At 53.0% G+C, this 13356-nt stretch overlaps 1 protein-coding gene across 1 annotated transcript; it reads right to left on the reverse strand.

The window, feature by feature from the left end:
* Positions 1–4597: 4597 nt before the first annotated feature.
* On the reverse strand, positions 4598–12799 carry LOC102463263 (duodenase-1-like). The gene is made up of 5 exons (XM_075911894.2): positions 12742–12799; positions 9662–9806; positions 9050–9185; positions 8084–8338; positions 4598–5159 (listed from the first exon to the last, which is right to left on the reverse strand). Exons 1-5 carry the CDS (start codon positions 12797–12799, stop codon positions 5013–5015), a joined length of 741 nt encoding a protein of 246 aa, XP_075768009.2. The 3' UTR covers positions 4598–5012.
* Positions 12800–13356: the final 557 nt, after the last annotated feature.

Here is a 13356-nt window from a genome sequence, read left to right on the forward strand (position 1 = left end):
ACTTCTCGGCCCCCTGCCCTGATGCTCTGGGCAGTGCACTGGTGGGTCGGGACGAGCGGTGTGGCTGTAGCACCTCCAGTGTGGGGTGCCAAGTGGCACTGAGCAGGGAGAGCCGGTGTCACCTCATCATACTCCATGAACCTCCTACTCCCACCTAAATAACCCCCCTCTTAGAACCCCTCCCCCAACTGTACCCCATAGACACCCCCTCCCCCATGGCGGTAACATCCCCATTCGTGCCCCCATCCCGTGTCAGATCCCAGATGCAACCCTCGGGCCAAAAGATTTGCCCTTCCCTGCCGTAGGGCATCTCTCTGCTGCTGTCCCTGCTTCAAGGACCTCTTTCTGCCCTTCCCCATCCTGTTACCATGCACAGCACGGATCAGTATCGGTCCTGGGTGAGAAATTACACCCTGTCCCCTGTGTGAGATAGAGACGGGTGGCTCTGATCTCCCTGATACCAGCCTCCTAACTCAGACCTTGTGTACGTGACACCCAGAGCATCTCCCCCCACAGCTGTCCAGCGACAGACTCTTCTGCCGCCCCATTCAGTGTATCAGCCCTCAGCGGGGCTCAGCCCCATCCTACCGATCTCCCTGCTGCCACTGAGTCAGGCCAGAGACCCCTACTGGAGCGGCCAGCAGCGTCCAAGTGGCAGGTGGGTCTAGACCTGGAAGGGTGGGGAGATGGGTCTCCCATCGAAGTGAGAGGTTCTAGATGTGTCTAGAATGGACGCACAATGATTTGCATTGATCTCGAAGCCATCTGCAGGTGGCCAGGTGGGCCTGGATTGATATTGAATGTAACAGCTTCCACTGGAATGAGTCTGGTAAGAATTGAAATGGAGCTGGCTGGCTGTTCATGCATCTACGTTGAACCCCAAAAGCTACAGAGCTCCTCTACAATGGTTCTAGATGGTGATGCTCAGACCTGGGTGGATCGTAGAATCCTAGAATCCCAGGGCGGGCAGAGACCACAGGAATCATTGAGTCCAGACCCTGCCTATAGAAGGACCAACCCCGACTCAATCACCCCAGCCAGAGCTGTGTCAAGCAGAGACATAAAATTCTCTGTTAAAAGTATTTCCGCAAAAGAGCGTCTAGATTGGCTGCTTTTGTGCAAAAGCATCCATGACCAGTCTAGATGCAATTTTGCGCAAGAAAGCCCCGATCGCCATTTTAGCCATCGGGGCTATTTTGCGCAAAACAATTCTTCCTTGTCTACACTGGCCCTCTTGCGCAAGAGGGCTTTTTCCCGAGTGGGAGCGTGAAAGTATTTCCACAAGAAGCACTGATTTTGTACATTACAAAGTCAGTGCTCTCGCGCAAATTGAAGCGGCCAGTGTAGACAGCTGGCAAGTTTTTGCGCAAAAGCACGTGCTTTTGCGCAAAATCTTGCCAGTCTAGATGCACCCATGTTGTGCACAGCACGGATTAGTATCAATGCTGGGTGAGAAACCACAAACTGTCCCCTGTGCGAAATAGAGAGGGGTATCTCTGATCTCCCGGATACCAGCCTCCCAACTCAGACAATCAGGCTATGTCTAGACTGCAGGCTTCTTTCGAAAGAGGCTCTTTCGAAAGCATCTTTCGAAAGAGCCTCTTTCGAAAGATCGCGTCTAGACTGCAGGTGGATCTTTTGAAAGAGCAAGCCACTTTTTCGAAAGAGAGCACCCAGCGAGTCTGGATGCTCTCTTTCGAGGAAGCCCTATTTACATTGAAGAACGCCTTCTTTCGAAAGAGAAACTTTCGAAAGAAGGCATTCTTCCTCCTGAAAAGAGGTTTACTGCCATCGAAAGAAAAGCCGCGTTCTTTCGAAATAATTTCGAAAGAACGCGGCTTGAATCTGGACGCAGGGGAAGTTTTTTCGGGAAAAGGCTACTTTTCCCGAAAAACCCCCTGAGTCTGGACACAGCCTCAGAGTTTATTGTTTTCCTTGTTTGGGGATTTGGAAATCATGTCTGAGCTGGCTAATTGTTTCTCTCTTTTGTAACTAACTATTACAGCCCAGGGATTCTCCCTGAGTGTATGTCACTTCATGGCTATTTGCCAACGAGTCAATGCACTATGCTCACAACAGTTGTTGTGTTTTGATAATAAAAGAGTTTTCTTTTTGTTTTGCTTAACCAGCATTGGTTGATCGTTGTGTCCCGAAGTTTACGGACCCAGTTACCCGGGCAGCATCCCTTATTCTCTGCAGATTCCCTCTCTTTGTTTTCCCAACTCCAAGCAAAGCAGAGGACGGAGCGTGGGGGGATGGGGGAAGGAGACCTTTGCCTTAGGGAGGGGATTTCTAAGTGATTTCTTCCCTCGCAAAGGGTTCATTTTATATGTTTCAAGCACACTAGGAGGGTGGCAGCTGTAGTCAGGTGGCCTGGCTTCCAGATGTCCCAGAAGGGAAAGTTCCCCTAAAGACTCCTTGGTGGGCGACACCAGAGCTCCCCAGCCTCACCCACAGGAAGCAGAAGGGCGGGACCGGAAGTATAAGAGAGGGAGCTCCCAGCTCAGTTGGAGCCTGGCAGCCGAGCAGAGAGGAGGCTCGGCCGCAGCTCCAGAAGCGATGGAGAACCTCACCCCACCACTCCCCTTGGGACAACTGGGTTGGGCCGCCAGGACCACGGCCGAGCCCAGTGCACAGCTCCAGGCAGCCGCGACCCCTGCAAGAGCCCAGTGACCACAAGAGGCTGCGGAGACCCCTGCTGAGGCCAGGGGTCTACCCTGGACCCCCAGGACCCAGACTTGGCTCGGAAAAATGGGTTGGACCTCTGCTTGAGTCAACCCTGGAACCTCTGGACACCCCGCTGGCTCCTGCGACCCCCACAGAGCCTGCTGACTGGACCTGGAGCCAGGTAGGACCCAGGGGGGCTGGAAAGTAGCCCAGGGGGAGCCGGCCCCATGCCGGCCAAAGACGTGGACGTCCGGATCCCCACTAACTCAACGACCAGTGTGTTGTGGCCAGGATCCCTGCTGACCCAGAGGCAGTCAGCATGGTGGCCCCCACCACACACTTTCCATGGGGTGGCAAGTTCCCCCCAGAAGGGAGAAACCACCTGCACCCTTTGGCTCTCCACCACCAAGCAGACCTGACCCCTGGCTTCCCTGCAAGCTGGCCCTTTGGGATGACTTCCCTGTTTGTTTGGTCACCCCGCCCTGAACCAGACCCTGGGTTTATAAACTGTGACTGTTTCTTTGCCCGCCCCGCCCTGGCCCCACGACTGAGGCTGTTGTAGGGAGGCAAGGAGGCCGCCCATGGCCTGAGACCGTTCCACGGCGTGGTTTTTAATGTCTCTTTCTTTTCTTGGCTCTCAGGCAGACTGAGACGGTGTCAGCTTGTCCCTGAGAGTTGCTGAGACCAGTTTTGCAGAGTGTATTCGGCTCACCGGACCTCCACTCTGTGCGCAGAGGGTCGGGTGGGGGGGATTGAGCCGTGACAGAGGGGCACGGAGAGGAGGCCGCAATGCTGAGAGTAACCACCAGGGGATGCTGCAACGCCGAGAAATTGGCCAGCGGGGGGGAGGGGAGGTTCTGCCATATTGCTCCCCTGAGCCGACCAAAACTCATTCTCACTCCCAGCCACAGCTCACAACCCCCGAGTGGCCCCACCTCCTGCCTTGTTCAGAGTCCCAGTCAATGTGTCCCCTGCCTGAATCCTCCACCCAGCTCAGCTGTCAGGCTGGCCTGGGCCATCCCCTATGGGCTTCCCCTCAGGAGTCCTCCCCACGTGAACCCACCCTCCGCTGGGCACCCCTGCTCCCCCCCCACACACACAGAGTCTCTGCAGATCAGCACACGGCAATACGAATCACACGCAGCACCACAAACAACCATTGAATGCAACAAATCAGTGAACACCGTAGCTACAAGAGTGAATCCCCACCCCCTAGATCATACTATCTATCTATCTATCTATCTATCTATCTATCTATCTATCTATCTATCTATCTATCTATCTATCTATCTATCTATCTATCTATCTATCTATCCCCACACCCCCATCTATCTATCTATCTATCTATCTATCTATCTATCTATCTATCTATCTATCTATCTATCTATCTATCTATCTATCTATCTATCCCCACACACCCCCTCTATCTATCTATCTATCTATCTATCTATCTATCTATCTATCTATCTATCTATCTATCTATCTATCCCCACACACCTCCTCTATCTATCTATCTATCTATCTATCTATCTATCTATCTATCTATCTGCCCCCCCACACATCTCTCTCTCTCTCTCTCTCTCTCTCTCTCACACACACACACACACACACACACACACACACACACACACACACACAGGGTACATGAGCACATGTCTGACTGTGAGCACTTGCCTGTTGTGATTGGACTGAGAGGGGGTAAGTAAATATCTCTGTGCTCAGCTCCTTGCTCCCTTATTCATACATGACTTCTTGAACTGCCGTTTCACACCCTGTGAGCCCTACGCCCCACCCCCCTCGTTGGGGACTCTGGGCGGGGTGTGGGGCTGGAGTAGCCCTCCTGCCCCAACCAGGCAGTCACTCAGGAGTCCAGACACCCCCAGCAGCGGCTGCACAAAGCCATTTAATGCATCCCCCACAGCATGGGCGATGCACCCACCAGGGAACGTCACACGGTTTCCTCAGTGTATTGCGGGGACCATCCAGGACAGAAGCAGAAGCAAACGTGGTCTGTGGTCTATCCACTGCAGAGGGCACCAGTTCCAATCTGGCTGCAGGGTGGGAGACTGGCTGGCTCCAGGGGATGAAATATGCGATCTTGGACATTCCCCCTTTAGGGAGCACCAGCTCTAATCCACCCCAGTAATGGGGATGGTCTAGCACAGGGGATGAGACCTGGGGCCTTTCCCCCACTAGAAGGTGCCATCTCTGATCTGGCTGCAGGATCATATTGACAGTAAATCCATGAGTAGCTGGGCCCAGATGCAGAGGAAGGTCTAACCCCTTGTTTCCAGGAGCAGGGTGTGTAGCAGAAGTCTGTAGCTGGCTGAGCAAGGATTCTCTTACTAGATTCCTCTCAAGGTGGCTTTGATCCAGGGCAGGAAGTGAGAAATCCGTGTGTACACAGCCGGAGGTACAATGCTGTTCTTGTCGCCAAAGGAGACGATGCCTTCGACCACTCCACGGCACACAAGTGGGCCTCCAGAATCGCCCTGCCCCAGAAGAAGTAGGGTGACTAGAGTTACTGTACAGATCATACCTGGGGGTAGGTCACTCTAGACTACATGTTTTTGCAGAAAAATGTACGCAAATTGTGCTCCGCATTTCGCATATCTTTCTCCACTTCTTTTTGGAAGAGGCTTTTCTGAAATTTGGCCCTTCTACACTGGGCCAAGCACGAGGAACACCGGCTTCCGAAAGAGGGTGTTTGCTCTTTTGCAAAAAAAAAGTCGAAGAGCAAACACGTTCTCTGGATACAGCAGAGTTTTTCCAGGATACCTCTGGTATCCTGATAACCCCTATCTCCTCCCATAGTCTGGATGTACCCTGGGTGTTTAGAGCTGTTTGGGACAATAATAACATAGGACATTCCAAAAAGTCAATTAGCACTGACATGTCAAGAGATTCACAGACACTAATGCCAGAAGCACCAACATAATTATCTAATCTGCCTTCCCGTTTGAGGCTATATAAGAAGAAAGATGATCAGTGACACTAATTAATTCACCATTGTTACAAAACCATGGTCAGTCTTGTACAAAGCATGTCATGTAAGGTACCCTTGGGAAGGCTATAAGTGGTTAAGTGAAATTATCTTGTTTGAACCCACCAATCCTCATTGTATCTGAAGGTATGACTATCAGCTTCCTTTTTGCATCTCAGGTATGTTTTGCCACCGGAGGGATGCAAATCAAGCACGTCGAAATTGCTAATGAAGCCAGAATTTAAATAATCCGTGCTTCATTAACATAAACATGGCCACCGTTTTTTTTTTTCAAAACTGATTTAAAAAAAACCAAAAAAACAGCAGTCTAGGTCCGGATCCATAAAAAATAAACCGTTTTTCGACAGATCCTGTATTCCTCAAAAAATGAGGATTACAGGATTTGTCAAGAAAGGGTTTATTGTCAACAGATCCGCCATTTCTTTTTCTTCTAGATTCCTCTCAGGGTGGCTTTGATCCAGGGCTGGAAGTGGGGAATCTGAGGGATTCCAGAAATCAGGCTAGCAGCCTAACCATCATCATTATGAACCTGAAAATCTGAAAATCGTGGGTAATGCAAACCCTTCGTTTAACCCTTCAATAACTGTCTTCACTTTCTTATGGTGATAACAAAACCTGGAGATTTTAGTTCTTAAAAGATTGGCTACAAGCATGATTTTGGGGTACGTTCAGAGCTACAGAGTGACCTGGTGAAGTGGATGATCTGTTGGGATTAGAAGAACCCTACATTTGATGAACGCAGTTTTCAGTAGCCTCTCATCATAATGACCAGTTATCTAGGTGGTGATGCAGAGGCTAGAATGCCTCTTTTGCTTTCTCGTTAATCAGTGTGGGGAGAGAGGCACTCCCTTTTGCTAATGGTTTGGTAAAATCTAATTGAGATTTGTGGGGTGTGTCCACTCTGGTATTTGTACCAGCCTGGTGTCCTGAATTTGGCCCTCTCACCCTATAAAACATAGGACATGGGAAGGTGCTGATCTAATTCATGGTTAGACTACAGCAAATAATTTCAAAAAACATCCAGGCTTGATTTAAAAGAGGGTCCAGTGGAGGGTGACCAAAACGATGAGGGAGCTGGAGCACATGACCTACGAGGAGAGGCTGAGGGACTTGGGTCTATTTAGTCTGCAAAAGAGAAGAGTGAGGGGGGATTTGAGAGCAGCCTTCAACTTCCTGAAGGGGGGTTCCAAAGAGGCTGGAGAGAGGCTGTTCTCAGTGGGGGCAGGTGGCAGAACAAGGAGCAGTGGGCTCAAGTTGTGGTGGGAGAGGTCCAGGTTGGATATTAGGAAAAACTATTTCCCTAGGAGGGTGGGGAAGCACTGGAATGGGTTACCTAGGGAAGTAGTGGAGTCTCCATCCCTAGAGGTTTTTAAGCCTCAGCTTGACAAAGCCCTGTCTGGGTTGATTGAGTTGGGATTGGTCCTGCCTTGGGTAGGGCACTGGACTTGATGACCTTCTGAGGTCTCTTCCAGAACTGTGGTTCTATGAGTCTATGAAAAGTTGCCAGTGATGGAGACTTTTTCGGCATAGCTGATACCAGCGAGTGGGTCAGACCCAACAGCTTATCTGCACCTGTGGGCTGGGCTAAATTTGTGCTAAGGCTCAGCCCCAGCATCTGTAGACCTGGTCATTAATGTCTTGGTCTCTGACAAATTAACTCCAGGCTCTTGTCCATGCTGACTTGGTCCTATGGGAGCTCTTGGGTGTAGTGCTTGGTGAGCTACAGGATATCAGACACGATGAGTAGACTACGAGACTGCAGAGAGGTGTCTGGGATCTGAAACTTTGGAAGAACCACCAGGAATCTGTCACCAACTGTAGCACACAGGTATTGGGTGGTATCATGGAAAAGCTACGCCGTGTCCACGGAACGCATCCACTTTTCCAAATACAAATTCGGGAAACACGGCTGTGCTCTTTCACCATCCCTGGAAGCCTCATCATACAAGGAACAAGGGATGTGTCGAAAGAGGAGGTTTTTTCGAAATTTGCTGCCGTGTAGACAGGCCAAATTTCGGAAACGTCTCTTGTCAACAGCCTGGCAGCCTCCAGTCTCCTCCACCTCCTGCATCACTAGACTTTGAGCAGACCAGCCATGGGCTGAGACCCAGGCCTCAATGCTTGTGCGTAGGTAGCAAGCGTCATTTTGGGGACCCAGTCACCTTGTGGTGTGTGAATCAGGCAGGGAAGGGACTTGTTACACCCCAGGCCAGTAGCTGACCATAGGGAGGTGAAGGTGGCCTGGGTGGAAGGCTCTGAAGAAGACACCGGTGTGACAGAGGTTGAGTCACTGGGAATTGATCATCCAGAGGGGTCAGGTCCCACTGAAAATGCCGGGCCCATGGGAGACCCGGCTGATCACACAAAGCAGCACAGGAACAAAAAGGAGCAACAGGCACCGAAGCCACTTACCATGTAAGCCGACTTGCGGTCGTCAGGGTCCCCAGCACAGAGCATGCTGGAGGGGACGTAGTTGCTGAACTTCTCTCTGCACACCTCATCACTTATCACTTTGAGGTTTACTTCCCGAAGGATGTCAGTTCTGTCCATCAAGCCGGTCCGGCCCCAACCAGCCACACTGCACCTTGTAGGGGGCTTCACTCCACGCCGTCTGGATGTCAAACGAATCAGCCGCACGTCCCTCGTCAGACGCGCCTTCCCCCCCAGCTGTCAGCGCAAAGAGCAGTGGGGAAGGCAACAGACCAAGACGTGTAGAAAGAACTTCAGTAGATGGAGGCAGATCAGAATGCAAGATACAAAGGGGGGGGCTTCAATGGGGCGGTACCTGCAGCAGTGTGAGGTCACTGGGGGTGGGGGATGGGATGGGGGCGGTACCTGCAGCAGTGTGAGGTCACTGGGGGTGAGGGATGGGATGGGGCGGTACCTGCAGCAGTGTGAGGTCACTGGGGGTGGGAGATGGGATGGGGGTGGTACCTGCAGCAGTGTGAGGTCACTGGGGGTGGGGGATGGGATGGGGGCGGTACCTGCAGCAGTGTGAGGTCACTGGGGGTGGGGGATGGGATGGGGTGGTACCTGCAGCAGTGTGAGGTCACTGGGGGTGGGGGATGGGATGGGGGTGGTACCTGCAGCAGTGTGAGGTCACTGGGGGTGGGGGATGGGATGGGGCGGTACCTGCAGCAGTGTGAGGTCACTGGGGGTGGGGGATGGGATGGGGCGGTACCTGCAGCAGTGTGAGGTCACTGGGGGTGGGGGATGGGATGGGGCGGTACCTGCAGCAGTGTGAGGTCACTGGGGGTGGGGGATGGGATGGGGCGGTACCTCCAGCAGTGTGAGGTCACTGGGGGTGGGGGATGGGATGGGGGTGATACCTGCAGCAGTGTGAGGTCACTGGGGGTGGGGTATGGGATGGGGTTGTACCTGCAGTATCATGATGTCGTTGTTTAAAGTCTTCCAGTCATACTGCGGGTGGGGGATCTGCCGTCGCACTCGGATCACTTGCTGGCTCGGTTCCCATTGGCTGACGTTATGGGCTCCCAGGACGACAGTGATGCTTCTGTGAAAGCTGAGAGCAGCACGTGGGGTGTTAGGGGCAGGGGTCAGAAACGTGTTTCTGGCTCATAAACATTGGGCTTGTGGGAACGGGGCAGCCTGGGGCTCTCGGGCCAGGATCTTAGATTCATTCTGTTGTCTTTGAGCTTGGGCATCCATTCCCCCCAGCCAATTCCCCCTCCCAGTTGATCCAGGCAGGGGTCCATGCCCAGCCCCCCAGCCCAACACCCCATAGACCTGTCTTAAGACTGTGACGAATCCCTGCCCCACGCTACAATCCCATTGATGTACCCAGGCTGGGGCTGGGCCTTGGGTTGAGAGGCCCCTAGAGACTCAACGAACCCCCTTGAGCAGATCAGACCCCTGGGCTCTTCTCCCCCAACCTGGCCACCCCTTGCCGCTACACCGGGGTCAGAGCTCCCAGCTCCCCCGCTCATGCTGACCCCACCTGCCGTCATGTCCCAGCCCAGAGGCACTTACTCTCCCTGGCAGTGAGCGGCCGTCAGCACAACAGTTGGCTTCACCAGGAACCCACCACACCTAGACTTGTTTGCACGTTGTATAAGCAGATGGGCCATGTAGGGCCTGGAGTGGGGCTCGGCTTCATGCCCCCCGATGATCTCACCTGGGGGGAGACCAGGACTGTACAAAGAGCCCCCTCATCTCCCTGCGCATGGACAGCATTCGCACCCTAATGGCTTCTCCTTCTCCACCAACCCACAGCGGGTGGACTGTGCGAAGCCCGACCTCCAACTCTCTGGTCCCGTGGAACATCGTGTGTTTCTCTAAAGGCGTATTGCTCCAAAAGCCGTGTCTGCCCCCTGCCCCATTGCCTGTGGCAGAAACCACGTGTTCTGCCTGCCTTCTGCCGATGGGGAAACTGAGGCCCAACCGGATGGTTTCTAATTCTGGATGCCCTGGCTTCCCTCACCTTGGCCTCGAAATCCCAACCTCAGGGGGCCAGCCCACCGTTCCCACCGGGAGGCGAGAACTGATCAAATATTTCCTTCAGCCCATTCCAACACTTAACCTGCTCCTGGTGACCCTCCCCACAGAATGGGCCGGGGAGGGTGTCTCGGGGTGAGCGTGGGGGTCCTCAGGCCCTGCCCCCCGTACACAGCTGGACGTGAATATCTGCCAGCAGGTAGAAAAGAAGTTTTATTGGGTCACAGGGACACAGCAGAGCACAGAATAGATGATAACGCAGGGACCCAGAACAGGCTCCTCTCAGGGAGAAGGAGGTCTGGGTCCCGAACCCCCCTTTCCAGCTCTAAGCCCCTTCTGGCCTCCTCACCCAGCTGAGACTGACTCATCCCCCAGGCCCTACCCACAGCTTGGGGTCAGCCCCCTTCCCGGGCAGGAGCTGTTATCTCCTGTGCCTGGACGGTGGGATCCACACACAGTGCACAAAGCGACACAATCCTGCTCAAGAGGCATCAGTGAGTCTCTCATGGCCTCTGCAACCCACGGTCCAGAGGGTTCGCAACTGCTTTGGAGGAAAGGGTCAGAATTCAAAATGATCTGGACAAACTGGAGAAATGGTCGGAGGTCAGTAGGATGGCGTTTAATAAGAACAAACACAAAGTGCTCCAGTTAGGAAGGAACCATCCGTGTCACACACAGGCTGTGTCTAGACTGGCCAGTTTTTCCACAAAATCATCTGATTTTGCAGAAAACCTTGCCAGCTGTCTACACTGGCCGCTTGAATTTCCGGAAAAGCGCTGACGATCTCATATACAATCATCAGTGCTTTTCCGGAAATACTATGCTGCTCCCGTTTGGGCAAACGTCCTTTTCTGAAAGACTTTTGTGCCAAAGGGCTAGTGTAGACAGCATAGTACCGTTTTCCGCAAAAAAGCCCCGATCGTGAAAATAGCGATTGGGGCTTTTTTGCGGAAAATGGCGTCTAGATTGGCCACGGATGCTTTTCCGCAAACAGTGCTTTTGCGGAAAAGCATCCTGCCAATCTAGACGCGATTTTTCCGAAAATGCTTTTAATGGAAAACATTTCCGTTAAAAGCATTTTCGGCAAATCATGCCAGTGTAGACGTAGCCTCACAGAATGGGAAAGAGATGGTCTAGGGAGGAGTCCGGCAGAAAGGGATCTACGGGTCAGAGTGGACCACGAGCTAAATAGAAGCCAAGTGTGATGCTGGTGCAAAAAAAGCCAACATGATTCTGGGCTGCACGAACAGGAGTGAGATGAGAAAGACACAAACAGTCATTCTTCCACTCTACTCTAGGCTGGTTAGTCCTCAGTTGGAGGGTTGTGTCCAATTCTGGGCCCCACATTTCAAGGATGTGGTGGAGAAATTGGAGAAGGTCCAGAGAAGAGGAACAAGAATGAGGAGAGGTCTGGAGAACATGAGCGAGACGGGGAGGCTGAAGGAACGGGGCTTGTTTAGTTTGGAAAGGAGAAGACGGAGAGGGGACAGGAGAGCGGTTTTCAAGTACCTGAAAGGGTGTCACAAGGAGAAGGGAGAAAAATTGTTCTCCTTGGCCTCTGATGGTAGAACAAGAAGCAATGGGCTTAAACTGCAGCAAGGGAGGTTTGGGTTGGACATTAGGAAAAACATCCCACGTGTCAGGGTGGTGCAATACTGGAATAAATTGCCCAGGGGGGTTGTGGGATCTCCATCCCTGGAGATATTGAAGAGCAAGTTGTACAGACACCTGTCAGGGATGATCCGGATGACACTTGGTCCTGCCATGAGGGTAGGGGACTGGACTCGATGACCCCTTCAGGTCCCTTCCAGTTCTCGTGTTCTAGGATTCTTGGATGTGTGACTCTCCCCCATGGTAGGCAGTCAAGTGTTTATGGGAGATCCTCGGAATTACCTGCCCGGATAAGTCTGTGATCCTGCACCCCATATTCTTCACAGTAATATTATTATCATGTGATTCTGACAAACCCATTTAATAAGAGGGTGGGGAAGGGATATTCAGGGCAACGAATGAGTCATTAGGAAAAGAACCCCAATAGATCTTAGGAGAAGTGTATTCCCTACCAGGTGACCCGTCCTGATAATGCTACAAACAGCCTGCAAGTGACAGCTACTGTTTTCACTTGACGGCCGGCATTCCTCCTACCCATCACAGGGGCTGTTTTGAAAATCTGCTGCTGCTATTTGCATCTGGGGCCACCAATCTGGATCAAGGCTGCCCAGATGCCAAGAGAGATCAGGGTTTCCTTGTGCCCGGGTTGGCACAGACTCTTCCCGAATGAGCTTCCATTTAGAATCACAACACTGACAAAGGGAGAAGGAACAAAGACCTACAAGTCCTGACTTCCCATCCCCCACCCCGCTCTGACCACTAGACCCCACTCCTCGGTTGGAGGTACCACCCAGGAGAACTGGTTCCCACCAAGGGCAGATTAAGAAAAAGGATTTCGAGGCCTCAGGCTAAGCCAGGAACAATTAGGCCAGGGCTGCATCCATCAAAACCCCTTTGTTCCTGGCCAGTCCTTGCATCCGACTCTGGGGAGGAGCTGGGATTTGCACACAACTCAGAAAACTCCCCACTCTGTCCCCACAATCCCTGTTCCTCCCCACACTCACCAGCCCCAGCGCCAGGGGGCAGGAGAAAGGCCACAGGCAGTAGGATCAGGATCAGCATCGTCACCATCTGAGGAAAGCAACAGGGCTTGTGACTCAGCCCCAGGGATTTTATAGAGCCGGCCGCAAACCGGCGATCACGTGGGGGCTGCCCACATGGGGAGCTGGCCCAACCCAGGTGCCCACAGAAACCTCAGCAACAGGCTGCTGACCTGTGGGGGCAGGAGGAAGGGGGCGGTGTCTGAAAAACAGCCTCCCTCTAGAGGAAAGTCCCTCTGCCCCAAGAGCATCCGGGAACAGGGCTCCATGGAGCCTGCCTGGAGCCCAGCACACCTGGAACCATCTGGAGCTCACCTGTCTCCTCGGTGCCAGAATCTCATTGGTGGAGAACGCGGGCGATGCTGAGTCACCTGCCGGCTTGGCTCAGCTCCCTGCTTCCTGCCCAGTGTGTGTCTCAGAGCTGCAAGCAGGGGATGGGGAAATGGCTGAGGGTTCCTGCAACCCAAGGCAGAAATTCTCCCAGGGAGTGGGAGTACGTAGCCCACCAGATGAGGGACCTGGGGGAGCACAGGTATGATGGTGCTGGGTCACAGGGATGGCCCTAAACACTCAGGCTAC

This window comes from Pelodiscus sinensis, chromosome 30 (genome assembly GCF_052426305.1).
Source record: "Pelodiscus sinensis isolate ZL-2025 chromosome 30, ASM5242630v1, whole genome shotgun sequence".
Lineage (NCBI taxonomy): Eukaryota > Metazoa > Chordata > Testudines > Trionychidae > Pelodiscus > Pelodiscus sinensis.

What these genes read in the sequence shown, in the direction of transcription:
- LOC102463263 (XM_075911894.2), bottom strand. Translation starts at nt 12,799, where the DNA reads ATGCTGATCCTGATCCTACTGCCTGTGGCCTTTCTCCTGCCCCCTGGC. An exon ending in GCCGCTCACTGCCAGGGAGA is followed by an intron (nt 9,186 to 9,661) that starts GTAAGTGCCTCT and finishes CAGCTTTCACAG; the next exon opens with AAGCATCACTGTCGTCCTGG. An exon ending in ACGACATCATGATACTGCAG is followed by an intron (nt 8,339 to 9,049) that starts GTACAACCCCAT and finishes TTGCGCTGACAG; the next exon opens with CTGGGGGGGAAGGCGCGTCT.